The sequence below is a fragment of the Streptopelia decaocto genome, assembly GCF_964273445.1.
Source record: "Streptopelia decaocto genome assembly, chromosome: 6".
In the NCBI taxonomy this organism is placed as follows: domain Eukaryota; kingdom Metazoa; phylum Chordata; class Aves; order Columbiformes; family Columbidae; genus Streptopelia; species Streptopelia decaocto.
In genome coordinates this window covers 1,964,075-1,975,621 of record NC_138660.1, presented here as the reverse complement: position 1 = coordinate 1,975,621, position 11,547 = coordinate 1,964,075, and the positions used below count along the sequence as shown (strand labels likewise).

At 42.3% G+C, this 11,547-nt stretch overlaps 2 protein-coding genes and 1 long non-coding RNA gene across 5 annotated transcripts in view; 1 reads left to right on the top strand and 2 right to left on the bottom strand.

Annotated features, from left to right (window-relative positions):
- GFM1 (G elongation factor mitochondrial 1) overlaps window positions 1-47 on the bottom strand; it is a 38,395-nt gene extending 38,348 nt beyond the window's left edge. Inside the window, exon 1 of the mRNA XM_082057146.1 lies at window positions 43-47. The gene's annotated coding sequence lies outside the window, so the exon portion shown is untranslated. The remainder of the gene's footprint in view (window positions 1-42) is intronic.
- A 24-nt stretch (window positions 48-71) lies between these two features.
- LOC309441897 lies at window positions 72-11,088 on the top strand. The gene is made up of 3 exons (XR_014184494.1): window positions 72-463; window positions 6,379-6,474; window positions 8,676-11,088. It is a non-coding gene; the product is annotated as an uncharacterized lncRNA (long non-coding RNA).
- Window positions 11,089-11,220: 132 nt separating this feature from the next.
- The window catches only part of RSRC1 (arginine and serine rich coiled-coil 1), a 127,730-nt gene continuing 127,403 nt past the window's right edge, over window positions 11,221-11,547 (bottom strand). For all 3 annotated transcript variants that reach the window (XM_082057142.1, XM_082057144.1, XM_082057143.1), the window contains one exon: window positions 11,221-11,434. In XM_082057142.1, the coding sequence (XP_081913268.1) occupies window positions 11,342-11,434 (93 nt within the window). In that variant the 3' untranslated portion in view covers window positions 11,221-11,341. The remainder of the gene's footprint in view (window positions 11,435-11,547) is intronic.

Sequence of the window (11,547 nt, the reverse complement as noted above, 5' to 3'; positions counted from 1 at the left end):
CCCCCGGCCCGTCTGTGCCGGTCGGCCCGTCCCGGCGAGCAGGCCCGGCTCCCGTCAGGCGGGTCGGCGCTGTCAGCGCGGCGCAGGCCGCTATCCCGACCTTGGCATTAAAAAAAAAAAAAAAATAAAAATAAAGTATTTTTTCCAGTAGATGGCAGTAAAATAAAGCGACCGTGTTGTGCGAGGCTGGAAACGAGGCGTTTGGCTGAGCGGGAGCAGCGGCACCTCAGTTGGAAAACACCAGGGCCTGAGGTAAAACCCGCCAGAAACGGCTGTTGAGAGAAATACAGCAGCGGGGAAAACGGAATATGAGGAAACTGGACCGGAGTCGCTGCTCTGGCTGCGGGTGGCCGCCAGGATCACCTTTCACACCAGCCAAGGACGAGGTGTATCCGATTTCTGAGGCTTTACAGAAGGGAAAAGCGCTTGGTTCCGTATTGCTGAACCACAGCGGCTCCGTGAGGTGAGGATCACTGGTTAAAGGGAAAAAGAGCTTTTTGTCTTGTTGGCAGAAACCCCTCAGCAAACCCTGTCATCAGAGGGAGGTTTCAGTTACAGAATGGAACAAATACACGGGGAGTGTTATCTGGGTTTCCTGAAGAGCCGAGTGGTTGTGAACATGTAGGGGTGTGTGTAAGAACTGTGGTTATATATAAACTCACTCCTGTGGTTATATATAAACGGGTTTCAAAGAACTAGGGGTATAGGAATCTCACCTTCATTCTTCGTAAAATGGGAGAACTGTGGAGAAGAACGTTGGTGTGTTTGGGAAGTTTCTCATGGCAAAGTTTCTCGGGGCTGTGAGCCAGGGGGTTGTTTTCTCTCCTGTCTCCTGTGAGAGGCAGGTCAAGGCTCTGCCCTCCTCACATTTCTTTCAATATCCCACTTTTTAGGGGGATTAGAGAGCATCAGAGTATTTATATAGTATTTATATCTTTATATAGCAGTCATGAAAGCAGTTCCTTCGTTCCAATAAGCTCCATCATGCTGCAGAAGCAGCTCTGCTGATATTTGGCCCAAAGTGGACAACTGACATGAAAGATGAATGAACGGAGCCGGCAATATTTTTGAAAAATATCTGTAATCGGGTGAGCATTGATTTTGCTGTCTCCTGATGTAGACTTCTCTTTAGATCCCGGCGAGTGCTGATATTGCAGCCTCAAGATGCACTTCAAGTTTGAGCGGTTGTTATGGTGAAAATGTTTATAGTGACTGACTGGTGGGCAGGGAAGCGTGACAGAAACCGGGTTCCCCATTGATTACCCAGGTGGAGTCTGTGAACTGTTGGTCCATTTCTGATGGAAGATTAGCAAATAAAACAAATCAGGCTGCGGTCATGGAAGTGAACTCCGGTGCTTTGGGGCTGTTTATAACGAAATCTTGTGCCAGTTATGATGTTAGCAAATAACTTTTTTATTGTTCAGAGGCAGAATTCAAGCGTTGTTTCAAACCACACGCAAAAATATTAAAAAGTTGTGGTAATATAATTCTCTGCACTGTAGTTAGCCTTTCAATCCATAGATTTTAAGGGTCTTTAAAACTCCTCTGAAGCTGGAGTGTATTCATACCAGAAATGCAATAAGCAGGAGCTTTACCGTAGTGATTTATTAATTACTTGTCATCGTATTTTGATTAATAGACAGAAGCCCTGGATCAATTTGAGTTTGCTATTATAGCAGTTCATTAATATCCATGACATGGAATGCTAGAACATTCACTTATTACTCATTACAAACCAGCAAAGTGAGTTTTCTTTAAAGTAATTAGCATGTCAAATACAAAATCCTCCAAATTCTTATCCTCCTGGAGCTTTACCTTCTCAAAACGTTCGTTTCAGTGTGGTTAACTTGTTTGCAGTCTTCTACCAAAACCTGAGTATTTTTTTACAGTATGTATTTACATTTTCTGAACACTGATACAAACCAGACTACAAGTTCCGTGAGTGGAGCCTTTGGATGAATTTGACCTCGTGAAAAGAAACCTGTTCTGTATGATGGAACAGGAACGCGGAGCCTTCCGACAGCTCTGCCGAGTCTCTCAGATCATCTACAGTTTGCTATTCCATTTTATGCCAACTCCAACTCCAAAAGACGAAATTTCTTTCCCAGTCAGAGCTCTGGATGACTGTGCGGATAACTAAGCAACGCGAGTTGTAGTTATTGTTAATTTTTCGGCTGCTGGTGGGAAGATGGGCCCCGTTAGAAGTGAGCTCATTACGAGCGGCTCGCTAACGCGATCAAGTCAGTGCTCTGTTTGCACAGAGTGATATCTCTAATTGCTCAGGCCTTCTTACGGTTTGTGTCTGCTCGAGTTAGATTTCTTTTGTGCAGATAAAAAGACTTCTGTAAGAAATCACCTCGGTGCTGCAGCACTGTCAGTCTGGAGGGCATCTCCGATGAGATTAATGATGTCTGCCTTAATATAAGAAAACTTTGCATAAATGAGATTATGGTTTCTGCTGAAACCTGCCAACTCTTATTCATTTGCAGTAAATATTATCTTTAATTAAAAGTTTTAAGGTATCTTGTTCCTGAACTAATGAGATCTACAGTGATTTCCCTTAGGAATTAATTTACCTTCTTAATTCTTATTCATTTTGGTGATACGACTATTTAAATCTGATTCAGACTTCAGAGCTTTGTTGAACATATTCATGTAGAACAAAAGGTCATTTTGCCATATTGACGTTTTGTTGGTATTTATAATTCTCTGTTCTCTCTCGATTCCGAAGATACACGTTGAGGTTCCTGCCCCAAACATTTTCTACTGACACTTCTTCATGCCGAGTGGCTCTTCTCCACAACTATTTCACTTTAGCTTATGTTTTTGGTTCCATCCAGAGTACAAATCAATCACAGCGATGCTGAAAAAAGATCCTGATTGTGATCAACTTATTGAGAATAGCACAGCTATGTAAAATATACTAAAATATGTGGAAAACATTTGGCGCGATTGCTGAGAAATACAGGAATATTCCTGCCTTTACATCTGGGTCGTCATCAGCTACAGTTTCTCTACAAGGATTATTTTTAACCAGTGGGGATGCTTAACACTTGGAGGTGAAAATTGCATTCCTGTGGACATGTTTCAATAGGCAAAGCGCCAGCCAGCAACTGGTTTGTGCGAACCAGAGCCAGAACCCCTTTTCAGATTGTACACCAAAGGACAATTTCACGAGCTGGATTTTAAAACGGGTCGTTATTATAACTAAATCACAAGGTTCCCTTGTTTTGAAAATAAATACACGAAAAAGAGAAAGAATAAATAATCCGTAGTTCATTATCAGGAGGGTTTTCTATTGAAATCCGATCAGAATCATGACACGTCCCCATAGTTGTTGGTGCTTGAAGGTGCCAGGTCTGACACTGGTGAAACCAGGTGGTTTAAAAGCGGCGTAATTACTCTAATTAAGTACACGGAGGAAGACAGAAGTAAAAATATCATTTTTGACCGGAGGTTTTTCTGTTCTTGCCTCTGATGATATACAGAAAACCTCTCCAGAAGCATATTGTCAGCGTTGAGTAGATAAGTTGAACCGTAATTTATATAAGAAGCAAACTGGCGAAGATTAATTCCTGCTTTTCTGTCTTTTCCTATTATACCAAAATTTTCTATTTTCCCACTCAGGAATTTGTGCCGGAAAACATTTCTGTGTCCACTTTGGGATCTGTATATTATTAGGAAATAGCTTGAAAAGCTCCTGCTCTGTCTTAGAAGTTGATTTTTTAAAAAAATTGACTGTTATACAGACTGCAGTAGAAACTCGTGGCTGCAGGAGGTTCCTCAGCCGGTTCTCGCACCACCGTGGGTAAGAAAAGGGTTTTGTGGCCTCAGAGCATGTGCTGGGACGAGCTATATATAGGATTGTCACCCGCTTCTACAAGTTGTTGCTAACCTTCCATTTATAACTTACTCGCAGACCAACTTCCTCCCATCACACACAAATTAGAGGGTTATCAATAATGTATGAACTAATAAATAATGCTGTTGTCAGGGCAACAAACGCCGTTCGGGCTGCAAGAGAGCTGCTCATGTCGTGGCAAGTGCATTTGAAGTTCTCCATGTCTGTGAGGAAAACAATGAAATTTCTTTGTGTCTCCTTGAGGCAGCTGATGGAACTGGTGAAGTATATTCTGACTTACAGAAACAGGAGAGATCTGCTCCCTTTTAAAAATCAGTATTTAATTTTACTTATTTAATAGCGGTTTACCAAATATCGCTATAAACAATGTAGGAATTGCCAGGCTGGGTTACCTGGTACATCTGCAGGTGTCCAGTGTCTTATGTATGAGTTACCAGGTCGAGATGTTTTGTAAGAACCTTCTAGAAGGTGCCCAGGAGCTGCATGTGACCAGCAGCATCTATCACACAAACTCATCCCCAAGACCTGCAGAGTAAGCTTTTGTTTCTTTTAAAAACTGTGTGGATGTTACTTTTCCAATAACGTGCACAAGCGATGGTCCATTGGAGAGCGTCTAAGGTTTTGGCTTTAATTATATTGTGTAGTATTGAATTCCCGAGTTTAATTTTTCATAAAGTGAAACAGCATTTCTTGTAATTAGCCCTGATTTTGTGACCTTTCTGTCTTCTGGTCTTGTTTTTGTTTAACAAATATACATATTCTTAACAAAAAAAAATTAAAACCCCACAACGTAACAAAACCCAGTCAAGACCCGGCCCCAGTGGGAGCGTTTATTGTCGATTCCAGGATCTGGTCCAAAAATAATATTTGTTTCAATGTGCTCTGTTGCCATCATGTACAGCACCTATTGATTTATAAAAACTTTGGCAGCACACATTAAATATGAGGGAGCCCAGGGAGTTCTGTTTCTGAGTTACCTCAGGAATTTGCAGCTGTCTCATTTTGCCATTGCAAATGGCCCAGCAACCGAAAAATATACAGCGAAGATGCTGAACTTGAGCCATCTTCTGTGAGATGACGTTTATTTCTTAAATTCTGGCAATTTGGCACTGGGAGGGAGAGAAAAAAATTATCCTCTAGCCTCAGCTCTGCATGTTGGGGGCTGATAAGCAAAGATGTTATAGTAACAATCTGCTGTATTGGGGGTAAATGCAGCAAATCTATCAGGTCAAGATTGCAAAACTGAGCTCAGAACTGAGCTCAAGCTGTAAAATCTGACCAAAAAATAATAATAATACAAAATATACAAAACCACAGCCCAGGGCTGTAAAGCAGCTGCTTGAGGAGCCAGTTTCCATAGGAAACTAAAGCCCAAGCTGTCCTGCTTCAGGTGCTTTGCACCAGGTGAAGCCCAATTCCTCCGCTCTTTCGTTGTGACCATCGTTGGGACGTTACTGTGTTTGCTCCAATAACTGAACTAATTCCAAAGGTCTCACCTGCATCAGGCTGTTTGTCTCTAAAACTAAAAATGACTCTTGCTGGTTGAGCAGACGTTATTAAAGCCATATTGAAATCAGTCATGTAGAAAACGAGTATATTAAATGCACAAGTCATCGCAACATCAGGTTTATACAGTTCAGAATATGACTAGTTCCATTGATAAGGCAGGAATTGTCAGTTTTAATTGTTAACTCGAGTTTTCCCCGTTCACCTAAAGAAAAATAATATCATATTTTATTACGCAATTACTTTTGTTGCAGCCCCGAACTTCCAAAAGCACTGGAAATGGCTTAGCTCTGTTTACCTAACTCTTGATAACTAACACCGTATATTACAAATAGGTCCTTTTCTGAACTATTTTGGCAAAGCCGGGAGCAGAGCACTCGGGGCTCCGCTCGGTCCTGCGCTGCCTGTTTCCATGTGCAATGTCAGGCACAAGGTTGAAGGTAATTTGAGAGGACTCCGACAATCAGCGCTCCAGCCCCAGCAGTTCCGTGAGGATCAGCAGGAACTATTTAAACTTAAAATGTATTGGCAGAAATGAGGTTTCCTTCCTTCTTACAGCAAAGTCTTTTTAGAGCTCGGCTTAAGGATGCAGCGCAATTTCCAAAGGCTTAAGCATATTTTTAGTGGAAGTGGCTTTTTGACAGTGTTGCTACAAAACCGATTACATTCCATCTGTAATGTCGTCCCAGAGCAGAGTCTTTTGCAATGGCAGTTTGTTATAAATTGTTTGTAAATGTCAGATAAAAGCATCGCTCTGCTGCAAGCAACTAGAGGTAGATGTGTAAGAACATTTACATTAATATTTTATTTAAATATATATTCAATTCACATAGTTTCCCAGCTCCTTAACTTGCATGAATACTGAAATAAGATGACAATAATGTATTTAAAAAATACTGAAATTCGCTGAGAAGGCATCCAGAAATGGAATTTGACATTTTTACAAATGTGGCCTGTATTTAGTTTCTATTAATAATAATTACTGAGATCTGCGTATGCCTTCCTTTCAGAGCTGTAATGTGGAAATGCAGCCGCTGCCTCCCGAGCCGCACAGACCCTCAGGAGCCTCAGGTCCCGTCATCCTGCTCCAGAAACCGGCCGTGCTGGTGAGCAAGGGCAGCACCACCTTAGGCAGCTGGTTCTGCTGATGAAGGAGGAGAAAAATCCACTTTTCTTTCCTATAAACTCCCCAGGGACTGCGCCACGTAGATTGTAAATATTTGGAGCTTACCTTTGTGAGCGGGATGTTTTATTTGAAAAGATGTAGATTGTAAGGCAACAGAAAACAGACAAACTGCTCGTCTTGTTACCCCAATTCCAGCTCTGGTCAGGAAGTAAAAAGGCAGATTTGGTTTATGTGCATCTCATTCATGTGCCTTTCTGTGTCCCGAGCGAGAACTGCGCCGGGAGGGCAGGGACATCTAGTGGGAGTGAGATTTTTACAGTGGCAGACAACACCTTTTATTGAACTACAGCCTTTTCAAAATAGTGCATTCAAAGATGGTGCCCAAGGGCCGAAAGGCTGCTCATGTCGTTACTGCCCCTGCAGCCCCAGTCTGTATTGGACTTTTGATGAAGCAAAATGATGGCAAAGTAGCGATTTTCATTTTCGCCTGGGTTTAAATCATGGAATAACCATTTCCAGCTCACCTTGATGTGGGGGAGCGCAGCTGGAAGCGAAGCGTCGCTGGGCTGAGCTGCAACTGCTGCTTCCTTCCAGAAAATAGACATATCGTGTCACATCTCACCCGGAGCGGCAATTCCAGAGTGACTCAGTGTCTAAGTCTTGCTCCCCAGCGTCACATAATCCGGCCTAGCCACTGGTACTCTTTTTTTTTAGATCTTAGCAAAGGAGGGAGACAAGAGGGAAGAGCCAGGAAAAAAGAAATTAGACAATGTTGCACTAAGTCAAAATTACAAATGAGTATTTCAAATAATACTTCTAGCATTGCTTTTCATTACTGCTGCATGCTGAATTGTCGCTGCAGCCCCGTGTCGTATGTGGATTAAGTCACAGGTTCAAGCTGATCTCTCCTGAAACAGGTTTCTGGAGTTCAAGGATCTCCACTAAAAATAACTTGCTTCTTGTAACTTGACAAATGGAAAACTGCAATCATGGAGAGGTTGGTTTTGGGTTACAGACAGGAAAATGGCTTTGGGATCATCCAGTCCTGCTCATAGCAGAGCGACTGAAGCACAAGTAGCAAAATTCGATCTCCTGGCTGGCAGTGTTTGCTTAGATACCATTATTTTTGCAGCAAAAATATTTCTAAAACACTGTAACAATGATAATAATTTAAAAACTAAACACAGCTCCTTTTCAAGCCATTATCAGAGTAAAAAATAGTGGTGGAGATGCTGGATGACTCAAGAAATCAGAAGGGCCTAGTGAATGATTTACCTAAAAGTTATCAAATCAAAGCCAGCCCGGTTTGATGTTAATTGGCGGTGGCTGTTGAGCAGACTAAGTGCAATGAGTTTGCTAATGCGATTTCCAGGGGCAGAGTCTTTGCTGATACCAGAGCTCTGACCGGCTCAAGTTACAAGCATTATCTTTCCACTCCTACACACTGTTCCCCTGATTTAAGGTGGTTTGGCATTAGGAGGAACTTTGTGCAAGAGCTGATTTTATCAGAGATGCCCTGTCACCAGTCCTGAATGACAAAAGCGTGTCACTGCTGTCCCTGCAGGCTGCACAGCACACATCACGCTCCTGTTTTACTGGGATAACCAGCAAACAGCCGTTGCCTTCCCTTTCTTCTTCAGGAATCCATTCCCTGTCATGAGCAGCAAGGAGAAAAGTGGAAAATATGATAAAAAAATTAACTCTCCATATGCAAGAGTCCTAAATGCCAAATGTGGGAACACCAGAAGAGCTTAGAAACAAGGAAACTAAGAAAGTAGGATTATTGTCAAAAGGTGTCACTGGTTTTTGGCCCAGGAAAAGCGTGGGTTGACACCCAGCAGTGCATTTTCCCAGGTTAACGGTGATTGATTTGTACACGTTGATATGGGTTTCATGTCCATGTTACGACACAGTTAATTAAATTTGTATCTGGCTGATCAGGTAACACCTGCCACCTTTTCCCCAAGCAAAAAGGCCCCACACGTGGAACGGTGGAGTGCAGATGGATTTGGCTACAGTCCATGTATGTGTCCAAGTCTTGTAAAATAACGTTAAACAGTAAGTTTGTCAGAATTCTGCCTGGTTGTGCATAGCTGGATACAGAGGAAAGTTCATTTCTGATGTTGCTGCCTTCTTCCATATTTCATTTCTGATACTCAAATATCTGCCTCCCTTTGACAGGAAAATGAATAATTTATCACAGGATGCTGTTCAAGTAAAAGCAAAACAAGGAAATAGTTTACACAACTTGAATCGGGAGTGCTGCAGTCTCAACATTTAACACTTCCAACCCTACAAACTGGCCTTATACAACCTCTGGTTTACAGGAGCAAATGTGGTGGAGCAGCCTCTATTTTTGCTGAAGGGTGAAGCTGTGGAATCGCCGGCAGGTTCTCGGTGGGCAGAGCAGCGATCCACGGCCCCTTCGACGGGGCTCAGCTTGGGGAATCACCCGGCCTGACCGCAAACGGGTCCTGCAAAAGGCCACTCACCTCCCGACGATCAGCGGTTGGATACTGAGCTTCACCGTACCCAGCAAGGGATCCGCGACCGGATTAAAACTCACCTGCGAGACACAACTTGTGGCGTTGCCGAGGCCGCTCCAGCTCCCGTGAGCCAGGACACACTCGAGCGTCACCGACCTGCTTTAGACATGCCCAGAAATCTGCATTGCCTGGACATGCAGGTTTGTAACAACCCAGACAGCACGTTTTCTAATTTGTAACAGATGGTATTTATGGAAAAACTCCACCCTCACAATTCCAACATCGCTCAGTACCAGCGACTTCATAAACTTCAAGTATTTGTAATGAATGTCCAAAGTAGGAATTGAAAGGGACAGAATATAGACCCTAAAAACCCTCTTCTTAAATGAACTGTCTCCACAGACATGCTGGAGCAACAAACCAGTTCTGTATTCCATGAAAACTACAGAGTTCTGAGCAATGATTTCTTGGTTATTCTGATCACTAACCCACAACTGGAAGTATCAAAATCAACTTTATAATGATTTGCTCCACGTTTCAAATTACGTTTGGTGTATTCCAGTACATATTTCTATTAAATTCAGATCATCTAAATGCTATTTCCATTTTCTTTACAGATATTGCTCACAATTCTCCTCCAGCATGGACTTGCTGGATAAATTTAGTTGTTGATCAATAAGCAATAGTGGGTACGCCGTGTTGTTACTCCTAAGTCTTATTGACCTACAACGGACCAGTCTGTAGAAATTTTAAATATCCTATAGGGTTGTGAATTATATAAAAAGAATCATTTTATATCCAATAAAAATACCAGCATTATCCAATATAACGTGAGAAAAAGAGGAATTTACACCTGTACCTTACATGGACATCAAACAGGTTTTATTTACTATGAAAAACAAAAGGAGATTAGAAAACAGAACAATGGCAGATATTTATCATTTGAAAATGCTGAAATGAAACAAGAGAAACAATCTTTCCCACTTTTTTTGCGGACAAGGTCTTGAAACACAGCGGGTTTAACACACGACCAAGTGCAACTAACACTGTTCATAAAAGTAAAAACGTGTGAGAATGCAAATTTAATACATTTTCCTTTTACATGAGCCATCTAAAAAATGGAAGACAAGCAAAGTACATCTCCAGAATCATCCTCTATTTTTTTTTTTTCACTACAGATATCAGAATAAGGAAAAATAAAAATAACCCTTACGAATTTCTTCGCTCACCTGGGAAAGCTGCTGTGGTCATTTCCAACCAGCTGTGTCCAGAGGTTGTGTCCAGCTCAGTGTGGCTCTCCTGATGGAATAGTTTTCTCAGAGCTCTGCTAAGGTACCTCAGAATAACCACTATTGTATTTGATTTGGTTGATCTCTGACATTTAGTTGGATGATGGGCAGATTTTTTAATGTAGGTATAGTCAGGCTAAACTGGCTATATGTTCAAATGGGACTAATCTTTCATCATTTTAAAGTCACACCTAGACAAACCGAGCCTTCATAGACTGAAAACAGTCGCTCTGTGCAGAAATATTAGGTAACATTAACATAGCTGTTATTAATTGGCATGTCATTAGTCTTGTTGAACAAAGGTCTGTACCATTGCACACAATAATATTTATATTATTTCCCATTAAGTATCCATAGAAAGCTCTCTTTTCCAGATTATTGAACATCTTAATGTGCTTAAAATTATATTTCCTGAAGCCTGCTGCAAACTGTACGAATTTCTTTCAAAGGATAGCATAACGTTTTCGTGCCGTGGCTGCCGGGTGCTGACAGCAGCGGGAGGATGTTCACGGAAATGTGAACCATTCTCCCGCTCAAGCCCAGCAGCAGGAGCCAGGACCCGGAGCCGGGGGAGCCCCTGAGCCGGGAGCCCGTGCGCAGATGTGGGGATTCCTGTGGGGATTCCCGCGGCAATCACAGGACAGCACCTGCCCCGGACCCTCCAGCTGCGGGACAGGGAGCGGGGGAGTCGCCTGTTGTGCTCCGAGCGCTGGGAAATCTGCACTTGCTTTGACATCTTATTTTTTCATTTATCTTTCAACTGCTACGTGGTTGTGTGTGTATATATATATATATATTTTTTTTTTTTTTTTTTTTTGATTGGGAGGTATAAAATTACGTCTCCTTGGGCTGTCAGGTTTTTTACACCCCAGAGGAATCCAGTACAAAAAAAGAAAATGACAGTGCTGTGATAGCCTTCCTGTCCACTCCAATAAGTTCAGGAGAAAAACAGAGGATAGAACATTCTTGTTTATTCAGATGAAATATTTATTCTCTGTACAGCTCATACTGAGTATTAAAATCCCCTCAAAAGGGAAAAGAGAGCAATGTGCTGGGAGGATCTGTGGAGAGCTCAGGCCACCGGGCTGCCCATGAGCCGCTCCTGCCGCAGCGCGATCAGCCTCTGGAACCACTTCTCTTCTGCCTCCGCCTTCTCGATGAACAGCTGAGAGACACGGGAGAGGAGCAAAAGGAGGTAAAACGCATTAACTTTGTTCGTTATCATCTGTTGACATACGTATTGACTATTTCAGTGTCCAGGTACATAAGAGGTGACAT